The sequence below is a fragment of the Megalobrama amblycephala genome, linkage group LG10 (genome assembly GCF_018812025.1).
Source record: "Megalobrama amblycephala isolate DHTTF-2021 linkage group LG10, ASM1881202v1, whole genome shotgun sequence".
NCBI classification, from domain to species: Eukaryota; Metazoa; Chordata; class Actinopteri; order Cypriniformes; family Xenocyprididae; genus Megalobrama; species Megalobrama amblycephala.
Window position 1 is genome coordinate 27,027,467 of NC_063053.1, and position 21,887 is coordinate 27,049,353.

General features: G+C 35.0%; 1 protein-coding gene across 1 annotated transcript; it reads right to left on the bottom strand.

Annotated features, from left to right (window-relative positions):
• Nucleotides 1-328: 328 nt before the first annotated feature.
• Nucleotides 329-21,777, bottom strand: ipmka (inositol polyphosphate multikinase a). Its single transcript, XM_048205592.1, has 6 exons — nt 21,395-21,777; nt 18,785-18,870; nt 15,562-15,658; nt 7,622-7,794; nt 2,929-3,010; nt 329-1,157 (listed from the first exon to the last, which is right to left on the bottom strand). Exons 1-6 carry the CDS (start codon nt 21,564-21,566, stop codon nt 652-654), a joined length of 1,116 nt encoding a protein of 371 aa, XP_048061549.1. The 5' UTR covers nt 21,567-21,777; the 3' UTR covers nt 329-651.
• Nucleotides 21,778-21,887: the final 110 nt, after the last annotated feature.

Below are 21,887 nucleotides of genomic sequence, written 5' to 3' on the forward strand. Positions count from 1 at the left end.
TGTAGGGCTATGATGTAAACAAAACAAACAAAACAACAATGCATTTTGTTGTATGAATCCAAATTCATATGATAAACATTTAACATGTTCTTAGGAAGTTTTCTTATTTTTAAACAATAAAACTTCTAAAATAATTTAATATAATAAAATGCATTCTTTTTACAGATTTTTAATGTTTAAAAAAAAAAAAAAAAATTACTTTTTTAAAAGATACACCGATGTGGTAAAAGCAAATTTAAAAATAAAAATCTAATTAGAATTTACTTTGGAATCAGAGGAGCAATAAAAACATCAATAGTTGCATCAGAAGTATAGTGACATCAGTAAGTGTGTTTTGATAAAATAATCATAATTATTTTATTATGATTTTTCTCCCTGAGGTCTAAATAATTTTAGTAAATTATTTAGTTGTTGACAGCCTTGACAGCCTTTTTTATAGGGTTTTGAGTTCTGAAAATATACAGTATGTTTTCATCGTACAATGAACTCTTTTATCTAAAAAAAAAAAAAAGAGTTCATCAAAAAATGTAATCAAGAAAAAAAATATGCCTATAAATATATAACCCCATTTTCCAAATTAATTTAAAACAAAAGAGAAATATCAGACCAGAGAGAGAGAGAGAGAGATGGACTCTCTCAGGAGGTCAAATGTCAATCCTTTAGTATTTCTTCTAAAGTTGAGAGAAGATTCCTCAGTCCAAACATGTAGCCCTCATCCGGACTGTTGCTGGGAAAAACATGAGCAAAATCGATCATCTTCACCTCCACTGCCTCCTGTCCAAACTGCTTCTTATCCCCCATTCCAATTTCCTCATGTTCCACTTCTACACTTCCTACACACATTCCGTTAGCGTTCCTCTCATGGCAGTACGGATGACTGTGTGTTAAACTGCCCTGAACGCTCAGAGCCTCACGGGGTTTGTTACAGTTGCTCTGTGGCTCCCCCTGCTGATGTTCTCTTCCTTTCTCAGCTTTCTTGTGTTTCCATCCATTAAATGTGTGAGGAGAGCCTTCATACACCAGCAGCAGAGAGCTGGCATAGAAATGCAGCTGAGTTTGACTCTCAAACCAGCGGAGAATGCTTCGGATTTTAGAGATGATCAGGGAAACTGCATGTCTCTGTAAGTCTTGACCATTATGGAAGAATCTAGTCAGGCCTGAGGGAATACAAAAAATGACAAATTCATTTTTGAGTTTAGAGATTAGATGATCACAAAAATTTTCTAGTCAAATCATATCACTAGGAGTCAATTTTAGAGCTGAATATAATGTTTTGTCCCAGGACATATTTTCTTTTGTTTTGTGTAAATGAGTAATTATAATAAGAGGGTTATGATACAGGATATGAATTGTTATATTGGTGTTTTGTTCAGGGTTTTTTTCTCTCTCTCTTTCTCATTCTCATTCTCTGGCTGTGTCTGAAATCACCCTCTATACACTTAAAGGTGCTGTATGTAATTTTTTGACTAAAGCATAAAAATATCATAATACTGTATGTTTCAGATATTTAGGAAACATGCAAGTTCACAACTGTTTCTATCAAAAAAAAAAATACAATACTACAGCCAGTTATTCTACTTTAAAATATGCGTTCTGTGTTGGAATGTCTGTTTTTGTTTTCGTCTGTGTGATCCCACCCACTGCCAATTTACCCAACAGTATTTCGACAACTGGGTTGCCAGTTGGCGTAAAACACAGCGCTTTGCAGCCATGGAAGCCAGCAAACGAATTGGGTCAGAGTGACTATATATATATATATAGAGAGAGGGAGAGAATCAAAATGACATAACCAATCAAAAAAATAAATGATGATTTAATGTGATTTCCAGATCTGGAAAAGTCTAGAAATTTCTCTCTGTGAAAGTCATATTATAAAAGTAAAATTATGTAGTGATTTTTTTCCTGAATTTCCTTTGCCCGAAATTTGATTGACAGGTGTTCTAACCAATCATAACGCCGAATCCACCGTTAAAGCAGTCCGACAAAGCAGTCAGGGGAGTTAGTACATTAATTTTAGTGGACTTGAACTTGAAAAATGGTGTGTACTGACATCTTTCTCTTTCCATGTTTGAAACAACATTCCTTCTGATGTTCATTCATGTTTATTTGATGCTATAAATTAACTAACTAATTAACTAGTAGGAAGAGATGATCGGTTCACGAGCCGCTTGAACTGAGGCACCACAGCGATCTGGCACGACACATTAAAGAGCCACAAAACAGCATTTATTGCTTAAAGGTGGAGTAAGCAGATTTTCAAAAACACTGTTTGGAAGTTAGTCAGCCGACGGTCAAAGAGACAGAACGAGCAAGAGGGAGATTTGAAAGAAAAAAAAACTGAGAGATGGGACACAATTCAAAAGAGCTCAAAAGAATATCACTGGAATGAAGATTTATGACTGGGCAAGCGCTTTAGGACGTTAATATATATAAAAAAAAAAAAAAGCTTTCCAGCGCTGGAGAGAGCTTGAAAACGAAGGCCTGAAAACAGATGTGGAGGCTGCTTTGATTCCGCTTCACATGTGAGTACAATGGGTTTTGATTATCTGGAGCTGCTGTGCTGTTGGCGACTAACAACGAACACTTTGTATTTACTCTTGTGTACTGTACGTTAATTTTTTGTGCTTCCTTGTCATTTGTTCATCAAATGCGCTTTAATTTTTTTATATTTCTTTATTTTTCACTTTATTTTGCAGTGTTTAGCGACATTGTTAGTGCACTCGCCTCGCCTGCCAGCAGCGAACTTGTCGGCCATAGCAACAGTAACTAAAGGGGGCGGGTCTTTGCGAATGGTCAATTACAGGGTTCCATAGCTTTGAGCTGAATTATTATTTGTTTGTCTAATCTCCAGGCCTGGAAATTTCCATAACTATGAGATCCCTGCATACAAAAAATAAAATAAAATAAAATCTGAAGTAGGAGTCATACCATTTTTAATAGTGTCCTTTCCAAGACTGCGTCCATAGAACTGGTCACGAGTAATGTAACTGTCTGAATTGATCTGGTACACCTGAGTGAGAAGATGAGATCCATCAGAAATATTACAATAACAGAAAATATGAAAATATGCTTCAAAACTTAGTGACCTGCCTTGCTGTCTATGATTTAGCATTAGCTAAATGCACCACAAATGTAAATGCTGTCTACATAGGCATCTCACTAGGTTTTAGAACAGCACTGGAGAAACTCGCATGTATAGCATACAGACTTAAAACTGTGATGAGCCTCACTGGTTGGATCCTTACAGCCCGCCACACTACAAAACAAATGAAACAAACTGAAATAACATGGGAAGCAAGTACAAGAAAGAGAGAGAGCGGAAAGGAAGCAGAGGGGGACAGCAGCTGGCAAATATTTCCCAGCCTAGAGACACTGAAACCAATTAGGTGCAAAGAAACAAGTACACGGAGGGAGAAAGGATGATTAACTGAGGGGCTGGAGGAAGGAAACACTGAACAGAGGAAAAGAGATGGAGACTTCACACTTAATGGAACTCACAAAAACTGTCAATGATAAACATTGCAATGTAAAATACACTGCAACAACAGCATCATTTTAACAATAGACCTGACTGTTTCCAGGGTGATTTTTCTGTCCTTGCTGTAAGAAAAAATTGGCACAGACAATTATACTGTACCAATGTCAAACAATGTTTCAATGTTTAAACAGTAAGATTTCATGGACGATGGAGCTATCCGGTGTGACATCACTGACAAAATGTAACTTTGCTTGTCATTTTTTATGGTTGGTTTCAGATTAACAGAGAACAGATGTTAAAGCTTGCACCACCTACTGGCTGTATATTATAACACAATCTGGGGTGCATTAAAACACAACAATGTAACTCACTGCTTCACTACCATAGTACGATGCAGGGCACTTGCGCACTCTTCAAAAACGGTGCTTTAAACCTCTTGACAAAATAAAATATGTAAATGACATTTGTATATATTCGAAATAAAAGATATACATTTCACTTAATGTCAGCTTGCTTATTTTGCTCAAGATAACAATTTATTAAGTCCACATGTCATAAAAACAAAAAACTATGCTTCTAACCACAGCTCGAGAGCTGTCGTTCCAATTTGCGAATGTTCGTTTGAACTATGGTTTTGGGAAACACCAAATTGTTGAACTATGTTAGTAACAATGGAACTTGCAATGTTAGTTGGCTAATAATGTCGAGGTCAGGGGGTTTTCAAACTTTTTGATGCCAAGGACCCCCAAATATTATGATCCAGCTATATTATATAGCTGTTTTCATGTATAGAAACCCACTTATACTGTGTGAGGAAATATTAAAGGTGCCGTAGAACGTGTTTTCAAAAGATGTAATATAAGTCTAAGGTGTCCCCTGAATGTGTCTGAAGTTTCAACTCAAAATACCCCATAGATTTTTTTGCGGCCTATTTTGGGGCTTCATTAAATATGTGCCGATTCAGGCTGCTGCCCCTTTAATTGCTCGCGCTCCCTGCCCCCGAGCTCACGACCGCCTTAAACAGCATAAACAAAGTTCACACAGCTAATATAACCCTCAAAATGGATCTTTACAAAGTGTTCGTCGTGCAGCATGTCTAATCGCGTAAGTATAGTATTTATTTGGATGTTTACATTTGATTCTGAATGAGTTTGATGGTGCTCCGTGGCTAAAGCTAACATTACACACTGTTGGAGAGATTTATAAAGAATGAAGTTGTGTTTATGAATTATACAGACTGCAAGTGTTTAAAAAATGAAAATAACGACAGTCTTGTCTCCGTGAATACAGTAAGAAACGATGGTAACTTTAACCACATTTAACAGTACATTAGCAACATGCTAACGAAATATTTAGAAAGACAATTTACAAATATCACTAAAAATATCATGGATCATGTCAGTTGTTATTGCTCCATATGCCATTTTTCACTATTGTCCTTGCTTGCTTACCTAGTCTGTTGATTCAGCTGTGCACATCCAGACGTTAATACTGGCTGCCCTTGTGTAATGCCCTGAACATGAGCTGACATATGCAAATATTGGGGGCGTACATATTAATGATCCCGACTGTTACGTAACAGTCGGTGTTATGTTGAGATTCGCCTGTTCTTCGGAGGCCTTTTAAACAAATGAGATTTATATAAGAAGGAGGAAAGAATGGTGTTTGAGACTCACTGTATGTTATTTCCATGTACTGAACTCTTGTTATTCAACTATGCCAAGGTAAATTGAATTTTTAATTCCAGGGCACCTTTAAGTATACATTGTTTTCCGATTTAAATCAGCTTTTATATTGTCATACTAAAATAAATTATGAAAATATTATTTGAAAAATATTTGTATTAAGTTAAGATTTACAATTTTTCAATTAAACTCAAAACAATTTTGAATAGTTAATACATGGCAAGGAAGCAGAGTTTTGTAAAGATATGCAGATTTGTTTTTATTTATTTATTTTAAAAATTGGGAATATCAATACAGTTAAATAATCTCAATTAATCTCATGATTGCCAGTCTTTAGAAAGCATAATGTAATTCTGCAAACGTTAACTTTTTAAAGACATTTAAAGATATTTCCCCAGATCCCCTCCATGCTAGAACATGAATGTGTCACATTGGACTAAGTAGATGCAGATGGTGGAACATAAAGAAGTAGATCTTAATATCAGACGTTTAACTTTATTAATACGCAAATCAAAGAACATAATCCAAAAACTCTATAATCCAAAAAGCTTTGGCTTCAACTCAAAGACATGTCTCAAGGACAATGAACTAAACAAAACTCAAGGCTTAAATACACAGGACCAATAGACCCTTTTCACGGACTGTGATGACGCATTTCAGTGGTCATCAATATGGTAAATCCTGCAAAGTTTTTTTTTTTTTTTTTTTTTTTTTTTAAATGCATGTACATTTATAACACTATACTTAGTATTATAGTACCGTTGCATCAAATTACAAAAAAAAAAACTAGTTAATGCTGCTGTGAGGGTGTTTCTAATACAGCGGCTTTGGGAGTGATGGTAGTCTATTTTTTTCCTCTTTTTGAAAGTTATGAAAACACTATTGTAGAGTCTTTCTTTTGCTATTTGTGCAAATGGAAACACAAAAAATATATTTACTGAAGTTTCTCATTCACCGCTATAAAAGTTTACCCAACTATGATGACTTCCGCTTCTGAAAAACCCGGAAATGTGAAAAGGGTCTATTGAAGACTTAACCAGTACCAGGTGTGCAACATAATTAGTAACAATGATACCATTTTCAACTAAACTTTTTTGCATTTTGGTAGTTTGTTTACATGACAAAGTGCAAGTTCTTCAAAAAGATAGTCATGTGTATGTATATTACCAAAGCCACTTGAAGTCAAGCCTGCAAGGTTAGCAAAAAAAACAAAAAAAAAACATAATGCCTGCTAAAGCTGTAGTACACAGGGAAGGAGACAAGAGGCCTTTTTTAATGGATGTCAATGGAGGAGAGGCTTCACTATGCTGAATAAACTGCTTTTGTGGGAAAATAGCTTATCATTTAATGAATCGACAGCCTATCTGCTAATCTTCAACATGTTTGCTCTTAAATATGCATTTTAGATTAATCTAGTATACACTGAAAAATACACTGTTTTATTAGAGATGTCACACACAACTGTGCAACAGATTTTTAAGTTTACAGCACTTCTCATTCATTTCTATGGTTTTCGCAAACAGTGACTGACTGTCACACAACTCTGAATGAAATTCAGTGACATCAAGGCTGTAAAGTGATTGGTTATCAAGGTACACGTGATCCAAGTTAGCCATTACATTTTCTCCAATGGTAGAGCCACGGACCCTTGTATCTCCCAATAATAAGACCATCTCTGGTATTACATGTTAAGTCCATAGGCATTGTAGTGTTTCTTTACAAAGTGACATCGCCATCTACTGGCCTGGCATGCATAATACAGCATTTTTAATTGTTTTCGTGGATCCATGTGAACGGGGATCATTTTGACAATGATGTCATCTGTACTTGAAAAACACAAAGGAAACATTTTCCCGTTTTTAGTACATCGTTGTCATGTAAACATACCCTAATAGTCTATAAAACAAAATATAACATGACGGAATAAGAAAACGTCAGTCACTAACAATCCATGCAGTCAATGAGCATAAAATGTCATTGTTTGTATCATGATAAATGCATCAGGACCTGAAGATCTTTAGATTCAATAATGGAATTAATTTGATCTATCTCTTCTCATGTGACCTTCTTTACAGCCAGTACAGCAATACTGTGAGTACAACAATGAGATGCAGAGAGCAAAAGCAGAGGAGTTTGTGTACTGACCGCTGGTTTCATCACAATCTTGTCTTATCAGTATTCCTCAGAGGTAATTAACCAAGTCTGGATAAGCTCTGGATATTGATCATGCCTTACAAGACAGCAGATGGGGATTTCTATTCAGCAGCATTGAAAGCAAACCTTTAGAGCCCTCAATTAGGTGATCTAAGGCTTAATATTGTGTTTATGAACCCTCACAGTTTGTAATAAGGAAATCACATACTGAGGGGAGGATATAGAGATAAAACAACAGAGAAAAAAAGAGATCCTGCATAATGAGTATAAGTAAAGTTAATAAATCACACACATGCTGTCTCACCCTCATTCCCAGTAACAGGAATCCGATCTCTTCCATCAGAGGATACTTGCTTATCTGCTCTTTGCGTTTTTCTTGTGACGCAAACGGGTCGTAACTTCTCTTCCCGATCTTCACATCCATGATGCAGGGCCGTAAGAACCTCTTCGTCACATCCTCCAGTTTCAGATACAGCTCTGAGATATGAGGGATAAAGAAGACACGGTTCTGAGAATACTTTCACACTCAAATTTTTGTGCTCTTGATGACAGTCCATTTGATGACAGAATGACAGCCAGTATTGTTTTAGTACATCTAAATAAGATTTGTTTGACATGTTTTTGAAGAAACCCAGCAAACAAAAATATATTCTAAGAACATTTTGCTTGTTATGGAAATATTATTTCAGAATTTTCTGTGAACATTCAGTTTTTTAAATGTTTTTTTAAAAAATAAATTCTTGGTTAAACGAATGTGAAGGAAACATTCTGTTTTATAATGTTGCAAACATTATGAGAACTTTTGGATGTTCTCTGAATGAACAAGTAACATTTAAAAAAAAATAATGTTTCTGTGCTAATTTTGTAGGAAAATTATTAAAGACCAGAAAACTTTGAAGAACGTTTGTTCATAACTTTGAGAGAACCTTTCCAGAACATTAGTCAGAGTTCTGAGAACATTCTCTGTTTGCTTATGCTCACCAAGGTTGCATTTGTTTGGTCAAAAGAAAAAAAAAAGAAGAAGAAAAAAAAAAAAAAAAAAAAAAAAACATTATAATATTGTTACAGTTTAACTGTTTTCTATTTCAATATATTTTAACATGCTGTATATTCCTGTAAAATATAAATCAAAGCTGAATTTCCAGCATCATTACTCCAGTCTTCAATGTCACATTTGATGCTCAGGAAACATTTCTTATTATTATCAATGTTGAAAACAGCTGTGCTGCTTCATATTTTTGTGAAAACTATTTCAGGATTATTTGATGAAAAGAAAGTTCAACAGAACAGCATTTGTTTGAGATAGAAATCTTTTATAAAAAATAGAAGTCTTTACGGTCACTTTTGATCAAACTCATTTTTGCATCACCCTAATTTGAGTAAAACTGAAAAATGTGTAATCTAAGTTATATTATTAACCTTACTTTCATGTTATAAGTTAAACAGATGTTATATTAAACTTAACAACTTATTTAAACTATATTAGTCTTAACATTTTGGAAGTTGTTTTTGTGTTCGTTGAGACATTGTTTAAAACATTGAGATATTGTTTACTTTTCAAAGGGGGTGTACTCATTTACACTGAGCACTATATATATATATATATATATATATATATATATATATATATATATATATATATATATATATATATATATATATATATATATATATATATATATATATATATATATATATATATATACACATACATATACACATACATTTCTATTATTGGCTGTTTCAACACACACGTTTTACCAACTAAGAAGAACAGCACTTTTAGAGTTTCAACCGTCTGTCTAATGTGAGTATTGGGACAATTGGCTTACAGATGTTTCTAAGTGACCAGCTGTGTCCTGTTGCATTAATTGTTCAGACATTAAAAGCAGGGAATGTGTCATATCCATTATGTTCATTGTTTCTGCAGGTGATCTGAGAGAAAACCAAGCAAATTGAATGCTAAATGAAAAGAGGAACTCAGTTAGAGCTATGGCTCAAACATTGGGCAAAACCAAATCAGCAGTTTGGAATGTTCTGAAAAAGAAATAAACCACTGGCAACTTGAGCAACCAACAACGACCAGGTCAGCAGAGTAAAAACAGCAGTTGATGGCAGACAGCAGACAAGCTGTGAAATAGAACCCTAAAATAAGTGTCAGTAAAATCACCAGCAACCTCCAGGAAGCTGGGGTGATGGTCTCACAATCTACTGTTCACAGGAGACAGTAGAATTACAGAGGCTACACAGCAAAATGCAAACCTTTGGTCTAGTTATGAGCAGAATTTCTGTATTTGTACTCACTTTGTCTGAAAAGATATATAGAGCATTTAAGCACTCATTTGCAGGGTTGATTGCTTACTTAGCCCCATAATACTATATGAGTAATAATCACACAACAATCATATTTTTTATGAATAAGCATTTATTAATAAAAATATTGAAAAAATTTGTATTTATTAAACTTTTTCTTCTATCACTTTCAATGTGGTTTGAATCAAGTGGCATGAGCCAGGTTTGATTGTTTCTTTGTTTTCTGTTTTTTTTCCCTTCTCCGTTCATCTTTGCTGATTCGTTTCAGCTGTTCGTCAATTCTTCCTGTATTCGCGCTCTCGCGTCCGCACCTGTTCTGCATCTGTAGTGATTGATCTGATTATTTCTCCCTGCTGTCTGTTCGTGTCTGTGTCGGGTAATTGTCTAAACTGTTAGTGTGGCGTGCTACCGATATAACTTTACTTGTGTGTGTGTTATCAGTCCCAGTCCCAGCACCAGCACCAGTTCCAGTACCTGAACTCGTGGTCCGTCTGTCTGAGACTTCTGTCTACAGGCCTGGTCTCTTCCATCCACCAGCCACTCTATCTCCTGAGACACTCCAGATCGACTACAGAGCCATTTCAGAACTGGGCTTCCATCAGGGAACGAACTGTTGCTACCCCTTCTGTTCTCCAGCTGCAGCGTGCTGAGTTTCGACGCCTGGCAGACTGTTTATGTTCTGTTTTGTTTGGGACTCTAAATAAATATTGTTAACCTGCTCCTTTGCCTCTGGGTCTTCTGCAGTAGCATAACATCAAGTCTGTGTTTTGCAGTGATAGTCCCTAAGACAGTTCTTTTCATCTGTGAAGCACAGGCGAACATTGCACTTGCTACACAGTGTGTTGGTGTATCCATTATATAGTGTCTGCAGCGTCCTCTCTTCGTCTTTACTGGGAAATGTGCAATCATGTCTTTGCGTACCTCAAGTAGGGGGTGGTCTGATGACATCTTGGCATTCTGAAATGGAAAAAGTAAAAAAATAAGTGAATAATACATATGTGTCTTATATTGAAGTAGATGAACTGAAAGAATAGACAGGGTGGTGGACCATGTGTCGAGGGTAGAGATCTATGTATTATCCATCAAAGTATTATAATTTCAATACAAATGCTAATCAAAATTCCATTACTACATTCAAACAATACTGTCTGGCTGGCCTATTATGCTCTCTACTTATCATACTAAAAGAACACATGCATACCCCCAGAACAGGTTCATATTCAAGACCATTCACACCTGTCCCTGAACAATGTAACAGGCATCCCCCCAAAATATCCAGAACATTCAGAGCCTCCAAAAGCTATAAACTGCTACTTGGGCAACACTCATAAAAAAATCTCAGGATCATTTAGAAGTTAAAAAACAAACAAAAAACTACAAAGATACAGGGAGTTTCAGATACTGCTCTGGATGATGGAGTTTCAAATTCCACATACAATTTATTCCTGTGTTTAATTATGGTCTAAACTAAACTAAGTACAAATTTAACAGAAAAGCACATTTAGAACTTAGTTACAATGAATCATCTAACAGTTTAAATTTCAATTTGTGACCATGTGAGAAGTGCAGTGTCCTTATGTAATGTGTAAGGAGCACAGGCTATTTTGACTACTACTCTGGCCCAAAGTTGTAAAATTACAACATGGACTTAACAATCTCTAAATCAAATTTGATTAATGTTTTCCAAAATAACTAAATATGTATGTGTTCTAAACATTGTAATAAACACACACAAAAACAAAACAAAAAAATATGTAAAGAATTTTACTTACTTGAATCCGGTCATGCAAAAAAAGGAGACGAGCTCAACGCGAAGTTTGCAGGTATGAGTTCATGGCCAGATGACCGGACCTATAAACACTTTTTCTATCCAATAGCATTGTGAGGACAAACAATAGAACCCATTAACTATGTAAATGTGGTCTTGAGAAAAAAAAGAAAAAGAAAAAAAAAAAACATTTGCAAGCCTTTTTTTAAAATTGTTGAAAGTGATGTTGTAATTCTGCAACAGTGGGCTGTACAGGGTTAAGATAAATTGTCCAAATACTTATGCTCACATTAGATGAAGGATGAAACTCTTAAATTGCTTGTTTTGTAAATTATTTCTTTAGTTGGTATATATATATATATATATATATACACACACTACCGTTCAAAAGTTTGGGGTCAGTAAGATTTTTTTATGTTTTAAAAGAAGTATCTTCTGCTCACCAAGCCTGCATTTATTTGATTAAAAATACAAACAAAAACAGTAATATTGTGAAATATTATTCAAATTTAAAACAGCTGTTTTCTATGTCAATATACAGTAAAGTGTAATTTATTCCTGTGATCAAAGCTGAATTTTCAGCATCATTACTCCAGTCTTCAGTGTCACATGATCTTTCAGAAATCAATCTAATATGATGATTTGATGCTCAAGAAACATTTATGATTATTATCAATGTTGAAAACAGTTATTTACATTTTTATTTCATGATGCTATGATGAATAGAAAGTTCAAAAGAACAGCATTTGTCTGAAATCTAAATCTTTTGTAACATTAAACACTACCGTTCAAAAGTTTGGGGTCAGTAAGAATTTTAATTTTATTTTTGGGGGGTAGAAATAAAATTAATCAATACTTTTATTCACCAGGGATGAGTTAAACTGGTCAAAAGTTACAGTAAAGACAATTATAATGTTAGAAAATATTCTATTTTAAATAAATGCTGTTCTTTTGAACTTTCTATTCATCGAAGAATTTTGAAAAAATTGTACACAACTGTTTTCAACATTGATAATAATAATGAATGTTTCTTGAGCATCAAATCATCATATTAGATTGATTTCTGAAGGATCATGTGACACTGAAGACTGAAGTAATGATGCTGAAAATTCAGCTTTGATCACAGGAATAAATTACACTTTACTGTATATTGACATAGAAAACAGCTGTTTTAAATTGGAATAATATTTTACAATATTACTGTTTTTGTTTGTTTGTTTTATTAAGGAGACAAAGAAGGACTGCACTCTAAAAGAGACTTTAATAGAAGTTCACAGGAGATAAGTCAACAAACGTTTCGGCTCTTCGCCTTCGTCAGTGTAACAACTTCATTCACTCTCAATGATTATATAGAAAATATACTCTAAATCCACAGGTGTTTACAATCATGGTTAAAACAATCAAACAATTAGTTCAAACTTCAGTGTAAGTCTATAATAGGTCACAATTAAATGGCAAGAGTAAATCACATATCTGACAAGAAACTAGCAATAATACACAACGATCTCCAAGGGACCAGAACCCTTTTGGATACTGGGCAAGGTATATTGATGATTGTTTCCTCATTTGGAAGGGAAGTGAAGAGGAGTTAAATAATTTTGTTTTGTTTTTGAATTCCAGAATGGACTCCATCAAATTTTCAGTTGAAAAAGATTTGTTTTCTATTCATTTTCTAGATGTTTTGATATCCAAAATCAATAACTCTGTCTCCACCACGGTATTTCGAAAACCAACAGATAAAAATACTTTACTTTCTGCAAATAGCCATCATCCATTACCACTGAAAAAAGGTTTACCTTTAAGTCAACTATATAGACTAAGACGTATTTGCACTTCGGAGGAAGAATTTGATGTGCAATCTAAAATTCTACATAATTGCTTTAGTTCAAGAGGATATCCATACACTTGGTTCAAATCAGCGTTTGATAAAGTAAAAAATTCTCAAAGAAGTCTATTATTAAATAACAACCAAACCAAACAAAAAAAGCAGTTTTCGGTAAATTATATTCTTACTTATACTAAACAAAGTCATCAGATAAAGTCTATTGTCAATAAATATTGGTTCATTTTGGTTTCAGATCCGTCATTACAAGATGTTTTTAAACATCCTCCAATGTTTACCTATAAGAGATCTCAAAACTTGTCAAACATGTTAGTTAGATCAGATGTCGTATATGATGACAAAAAAAGCATACATTCAAGGGTGTTTTCCATGCCGTAATTGCACATCATGTCCTTCTATTCTGAGATGCAAAAGCTTTACGTGCCCTGCTACACAAAGAGTTTTTCATATAAAATCATGTATAACATGTTCAAGTAAGAATGTGATTTATCTACTCCAGTGCCCATGTTCACTGGGATATGTTGGAAAAACATCAAGATCGCTAAGGGTTCGAGTTAGTGAACATAAATCAGCTATTCGCAGACACGACGTAACTTCCCCGATTGCCAGACATTTCATTGAATTTAATCATCGTATTGAACAACTCACTTGTATAGGTATCGAAATAGTAAAGAATTCTCGCCATGGTGGTGACATTGATAATAAACTTTTGAGAAGCGAAGCTTTTTGGATGTTCAATTTAAAAACTATGTCTCCTGTAGGTTTAAATGAAGACTATGACCTTGTTTTCTATAATTTATTCATTTATTTATTTATTTATTTTGGGTACAATGTTTATGAATGGCTTGCTGCCTGATGTGTTATTGTACCCCATTTATATTTGTTGTTGATGGAGCTATTCTGGTGTTTTGAAGGATCTATTCTGGTCCCTTGGAGATCGTTGTGTATTATTGCTAGTTTCTTGTCAGATATGTGATTTACTCTTGCCATTTAATTGTGACCTATTATAGACTTAAACTGAAGTTTGAACTAATTGTTTGATTGTTTTAACCATGATTGTAAACACCTGTGGATTTAGAGTATATTTTCTATATAATCATTGAGAGTGAATGAAGTTGTTACACTGACGAAGGCGAAGAGCCGAAACGTTTGTTGACTTATCTCCTGTGAACTTCTATTAAAGTCTCTTTTAGAGTGCAAACCTTCTTTGTCTCCTTAATTGAAATATAGGTCATTGCACCTTATTAGCTTGGGAGAGCGCGGTGAATGCTTTAATTTGTTTGTTTTATTCAAATAAATGCAGGCTTGGTGAGCAGAAGATACTACTTTTAAAACATTAAAAAATCTCACTGACCCCAAACTTTTGAACGGTAGTGTATATCTATATATATAGTAGAAAGTAAATTAAATTACATAATAATTAAAAAATATAATTTATGACTACTCCTAGATTATTATATAATCTAAACTACAGGCCCAACTACAGTTGTCCTGGAACACCATTAAAAAGATTACTTCTTCACTGTCTGAATGGCTCACAACTGATTTCTACAATCACAGTGAACACTGTTCCTTTAAGTGATGTTTCAGAGGTCAAGCAACAGCCAACTGATAAGCCTCCACGATCAGTCAATTATTTCTGACATGTTCTTTTTCAGTGCTGTCAACTGACACAGTATTTATGGTGTCATCACTGGGATGGTCACTCAGTGCAAAGTCCAATTCTGATAAACTGAACACTCCTTTAATGTACATAGACTTCATACAGACTAAACAAACACATTATAAAGCACATGTACTTTGGACACATGGCAACATGCATAATGATGATAAGAGCGTTTTAATAAGCTTACAAAGAACATACCACTGCTGGATGACACCCCGTACCACATACCAAACCATCTATCAATTATTAACTCATTAGCAACCATCTAAATTCACCAAACATAGATAACACTAACTAGAGCTGACCTTCAAGCTTGACTGCTAAAGGAACCATTTTAATGGAAATGATTGCTGAGTTCAGCCAGGTCTGACACAACACGTCCTTAATAATTTAAAGTCAACATGAAATTGCATTTGACCTTATTTAGTTTCTTCATCAGTGTTCCTGGTCTTATTGTGCATGATTCATCTGAGCATAATATTCCATATAAAAAAAAGTTTGCCTTCATAATCTTATCAAAATATAACAACTTGCTCCACCCCTGCAGAATATCCTATTTTGTACTTAAATACATGCAATTATGGAAGTAAAATGGGTTGCAGATGTTATTTTTTGTTGACTATATCTACATCTTGATATAACAACTTATCTCACCATTTGGCGACTCCCGTGGCGCCCATGTGCCGTAGAACTTGGGAAGATGTTGTTGCAGGTCCAGTAGCCATGTATCTGTGCAGTCTTTAGCATATACCTGCAGGGAAAAAAGCCTTCACTCTGAAACCAGTAAAATAACTATTAGTAACTATTTGGAGTTGGTAAGATTTTTTTATGGTTTTGAAGGACGTTTCTTCTGCTCACCAAGGCCGCGTTTATTTGATACAAAAAACAGTAAAAACATAATATTGTGAAATATTATTACAACTTATAATATTGTTTTTTTTCTAGTTGTCTAATTTATTCCTCTAATGGCAAAACTGAATTTTTTTGCAATCATTACTAGGGGTTGCACCGACTAATCGACTATCGACTTTAATGCTCTGCCATGACGCTTTAAGCATGATGTCGACTATAGTCGCTGATCTTGGCCTATAGAGGGAACAACAGGATAAGAAATCGTTGAAGTCCACCTTTACGCTCCGTATCAGTTAATGACAAATAAATGCATATAAATGTAATCTTTACTGTACTACTTTATCTGTATCTGATTTACAAGCTGAAATCTGTGAGAAATATAACGACCCAAAGACAAAAGAACTGATAAAATAAATAGACTTGTGGGCAGCACTGTGTCATATGCCATTGCCATGCACAAGCCAACCCGCATTCCAGTCTCAGCTCGAGGTCGTTCACACAGAATGCATTTTTGCTTTCAAAAAAGCGAAACTCGGGCAGTGGAATAGGGAAACAGCGCAAGGTCTCGAGACGCGTTTTTTAAAAGTTGAATTGAGTTAAACTTGAGTGCCGCGTTTTCATGTGCAAGACGCTGCAAAAGACACGAGACGCAAGTACAACGGTCATACACATCCAACTAGCGCGTATTTACATAGAAAACAATGGAAAAGGAGTGCATTGGAATGGAAAAGCGCATTCTGTGTGAACGGCCCCTTGTTTGTTTAATGATGCCATCATCGACTAGTCACCGTCGACTCGACTTTACTCACATAAATGTCGACTTTAAAAATTCGGAAGTCGTTCAACCCCTAGTCATTACTCCAGTATTCACTGTCACATAATCCTTTAGAAATCATTCTAAAATTCTGATTTAGTGCTCAAGAAACATTTCTTATTATTATCAATGTTGAAAACAGTTGTGCTGCTTAATATTTATAAGGAAACTATGGAAACTAAGGATTCTTTGATGAATAGCATATTTATTTAAATAGACAGACATCCCAAGTCTCCCGGAAGTTCCGGGAGTCTCCCGCATATTGATAGCGGCTCCCTGATGCCCGCAAATTAGTTAAAATCTCCCGGAATCTAGAGCGAGCGAGCAAGAGCGCGCATAGAGACTGTTTCAAACCAGCGCGCGCACGGCAGAGAGGGAGAGGGAGCGAGAGAGAGACCTTGCGTGTGTGTGTGTGTGTGTGTGTGTGTGTGTGTGTGTGTGCGAAGCGCATGTAAGACAGAGAGCATCCCGAATGGCCTTTTTCGGCAAATCAACCAATCAATTATCAGTGAGGTGAGTTGACAAGTTTCATTTCATGTGCATATTATTCAGGCTAGTTGCCAAGGCTACATGAAAACAACAAACTCCTTAGACCTGTTTAAAGTTGCAATGGAAAATAAATAAAAGCAGTTTACATAAATATATAAGCAGCTTATATAAATAGTAAAAATAATCTACATATTTAAACATAATTAACGAATAATTGCATATGCCTATAGCTTATAGCTCGGGGGGGGGGGGGGGGGGGGCTGGACCTCCCTGAAATGACTTTTTGCAGGTTGGGATGTCTGAATAGATAACTTATGTAACATTATAAATATCTTTACTGTCTCTTTTGATCAACTAAATGCATCCTTTCTGAATAAAAGTAGGGCTGTCACGATTCCTTGATTAAATTCAAGCGATCGATTTAAAAAAAAAAAAAATCTTCAATTGCAATTTACCTGTATCGACTGTATTAACTGTCAAAACACAGGAAGTGGCGCATTCCAAGGATGATAATCCATATGTTTAAACCATTATACCAATTATTAAACCATTAAACCAATCATAATAACAAAGTCTGCGATTCATTTAAATAATTAAGTAGCCTAACTTATATGCGCTGCGAGTTTCAGAAGCTCCATGCTTTAAAAGGGATAGTTCACCCAAAAATTAAAATTATCCCATGATTTACTCACCCTCAAGCCATCCTAGGTGTATATGACTATCTTCTTTCAGACGAACACAATCAGAGATATATTTAAAAATATCCTTAGTCCTCCAAGGTTTATAATGTTTGTGAATGGGGGGCCTTGTTTTGAAGCCAAACATCCATAAAAAAAAAATAATCCATACGACTCCAGGGGGTTAATAAAGGTCTTCTGAAGTGAAGCGCTGCATTTTTGTAAGAAAAAAATCCATATTTAAAATGTTTTAAATTCAAATAACTAGCTTTCTGCGGACGGCCGTACACAGAATGCGCAAGTCGATTTGCGCCAAATGTAATCCTTTGACGTTTCTCTTTAAAAATTATCGTTTTAGATTTATAATCCGTGACCGGTATTTGTTTTGCTCTATCCTCTGCGTCGCCGCGTTCATCATTATGTTGTGCTCAGGTCAAAAGACACTCTTCCGCGCAAATCGACTTGCGCATTCTGTGTACGGTCGTCCACCGGAAGCTAGTTATTTGCATTTATAAAGTTTTAAATATGGATGTTTTTCTTACAAAAATGCATTGCTTCGCTTCAGAAGGCCTTTATTAACCCCCTGGAGTCGTATGGATTACTTTTTTTTTTATGGATGGATGCATTATTTTTGGCTTCAAAACAAGGTCCCCCATTCACAACCATTATAAACATTGCCATTGGTGCCCTCTGCAGGCATTTATTATAACATGTTATGAACATAAGTTATATTATGTATATTACATGATGTATTTTAACAGTGTTGTTCAATAACAATTACTTGCTTTTGATACTTTATCAGAACCAATTATTATTGCCTCATTGTGGTTATATATGTATTTAAAGTGATTTTATAGCCGGTTCACTTAGGTCCATTTTTATACCACAAAAAATTAAATAAATAAATATTGGTAATCGATTACTCGATTACCAAAATAATCTTTAGTGACAGCCTTAAATAAAAGTATTCAGGATAGGGTCATCTATATTCAGTGTGTTATTTTGATTTAGGTGTTTGTCTCTCTGACATTATCATCTAAGTTACCTGTGTGTAGAAGTGCATCTCCCGTGGGCCTCTTGGAGGAGGTTGTAACTGCTTCAGAATTGTTCCATCAGGATGCTGCAGAACACCTGTGCAATTATATTGAACCAAACACTGAAAACCTGCCAACACTTTATCATCATGACAACTAGTGACTATTTTGAGTGTGAATGCTTTTATGGCAGCCAGGAAAACGTGAAGGAAAACTTAGGAAAGAATAAAGCCACATAAATGTCATTATAAGAATTAGCTATATTAAATGCCAACAAATCAAGATTTAATAAACAGGCTACCTAGGGGTGAGAGGGTGTTGTACTGATAAGTGAACATTTTTTTTTTTTACTTTTAAGCATGTCTTAACTAGGGTTGGGTATCGAAAATCAATTCCAATTCTGGAATCGGATACTTAAGGTCAGGAATCGGATTCTTGTAATAAAATTAAAAACGTGTTTCTGCTTATTGATTCCTGTGTGTGCATTTTAATGTGATTTGAAACCATTTTCAAGCGCAAGAAGACACAAAAGAAAACTCAACTCGCACCATGTGCTGTTTTCTTTTGGTACACATCCAAAGCGCGCACACAGAGAGCTACTGAATTGAGTTTACATCAAAATATCCTTGTAAAGTTGGTTTTGTCTTAAAGGTGCTCTATGTAAGATTTTTACTTTAATAAAGCATAAAAATACCCCGATATGTTTGCAGATATTTAGGAAACATGCTAAGTTCACCTACTTGTTTCTCAGAAAAACATTGCTACAGCCAGATATTCTGCTTTGAAATGTGTGTTCCGTGTCGGAATGTCTGTCTTTGTTTTGGTCTGTGCGAAAACCGTGTGCTGCCAGTTTATCGAATAGTATTTCGACATCACAGGTTGCCAGTTGGCGGAAAACACTGCGTATTGCAACCATGAAACCAAAAAACAAACTGGTCAGAGAATCGCAGATTCTACTTGACCTAAAAAGCTTCTGAATCCATTTAAATATCTCTATGAACAACAGCATATTAAAACAGATAAATCAGCTTACAGTGTGCTCCTCAGCTTTCATTGTCAACTGCGCTCCCTATTGTTGCTGGCAACCCTCGTTGGCGGGGAGGAGGCAGGCCAAACAATATTTTGAATTTGGACTGCAGTACCTATTTTGAACACTGGGTGTCATTCCTACATAGAGCCCCTTTAAGTGAAAGTAAACAGTTGCAAAAGAAAACGGATGTTTGACAGTTGGGACTACCAAAAGTTTTGGCCAAAGCTATTTTCAGTTTCAGGCTGAAATCAGTGACCAAAAGAGTTCTCTTATGCTCACCAATGCTACATTTATTTCATTAAAAATACATTTAAAACAGTATTATTATGAAATATTATTACGGTTTAAAATAACTGTTTCTTATTTTAATATATTTGAAATACAATTTATTCCAGTCATGGCAAAGACAAATTTTCAGCATCATTACTCCAGTCTTTAGTGTCAGATGATTAGAAATCATTCTAATATGTTGATTTTGGTGCTCAAGATTCAAAAAATTATCTTATCTTATTATTATCAATGTTGAAAACAGTTGTGCTGATTAACATTTTTTTGTGAAAACCATGAGACTTTTTTTCAGGTTAAGTAGAACTTTTAAAAGAACAGCATTTATTTAAAATAAAATTCAAATAAAACATATTTTTAATCAAAAGTTCTCCTTTTAAAAACAATATGAGTTTGGAACATGATGGTAAGCTCTACAGAATTGTCATTTTGGGTGAACCATTCCTTTAAAGAAAAGACAAAGTGCTGACCACTGACAATCTGACAATCCATCAGATAACAGCTCACATCTCATTCATTCAGAAAATCCCCATGACAGAGCCACAAATGACACATAAGAGTTACTACAACAGAGGAAATGATGTCATCTGTCATCTGACAGTAATTGTTTCTTTTCATAGAAATCACTATGACAATATCCCACGTTAAACAAACGTGACAACAAATACTGTGAGCCTTTAATAAACTATAATTAGTTCACAAATTCTTCTACCTAACTCATCCCAAACAAGTATGTTAGGAAAACCTGTGCAAAGTCATCCACATCACAAGTAGTCTAAATGTATCTCAGCAACATGTCCTTTAATGAAATGTGATTTCTGTTGGAATTTCTATCTTAATTTATAGCAACCAGTCCTACAGGATCCTAATGGCGATAAAATGTCCTATCATTAGTGAAGCAATTTAAAGAAAATCTTTTAGGATTGTAAAATTCCTATAGATCAAGCTGAGATTTCCTTTATTATTCCAACATTATTCCAATAATTTCAGTTTAACCAGTAGGATGTCATTTGATTCTTATAGGATTCTTATTTGATTTTTATAAAATTGGTTTGATATTATAGAAATAGGTCCAGTAAAAACCTTTTGATTATGAGTGTTTATCCTAATCCAATCCAAACAGTATGATGAACCCAATACTCCCTTTAATCTAACAATATAACTAAAGAATCTAATAGATATTCATATTCCTTCATCAATCCCAATATTCCTTAAACAATAATACAGCATTTCTAAAAAAAAAAAAAAAAAAAAAAAAAAAAAATGATCACATGAAGAACATTACAGAAGTTCAGACTAAACTGACCAGTGTTATTGATCCCGCACTTATGTCCGGCCACCTGATGAGAGAAGGGCACACATCCATCCAAGAGCACCTGCTTCACTGACCCTTTCTTTTTATTGTCTTTTTCCAGTTTTTCCAGCGTTCGAGATAATGAATCCATGATTTGACCATCTGCAGACACGTTCAGCGTCATCTTGTCCAAGTTTAACTTCTGTTAATGATTTTCCATATCTGACAGTTACTCTACAAGAACACAAACATGTTCATTAAAACTCAAAATGTCTCTTTCAGCTGATCAGATGCGCGTCTGGAGCACTGAATATTTTCGTTCATTCACTCACATAATGTGTCTTTAGTTTTTATCTACACTGCTGGAGCGTGACGCGTCCTTAGGTTGCTGAATAATTCGTGACGTGAGCACGCAGTCTACCAATCAAAGCTGGCGTTCTCACAGGTTGCGTTCTTACGCGACGCGTCGTTCTGATTGCTGAATGGGACGTGACGTCAGCACACA

Coding starts and splice junctions, on each gene's coding strand:
- ipmka (XM_048205592.1), bottom strand. CDS start 21,566: ATGACGCTGAACGTGTCTGCAGATGGTCAAATCATGGATTCATTATCT. Junction 15,659..18,784: donor AGATGCACTTCTACACACAG/GTAACTTAGATG, acceptor TTTTCCCTGCAG/GTATATGCTAAAGACTGCAC. Junction 7,795..15,561: donor GCCACGGGAGTCGCCAAATG/GTGAGATAAGTT, acceptor CTCATATCTCAG/AGCTGTATCTGAAACTGGAG.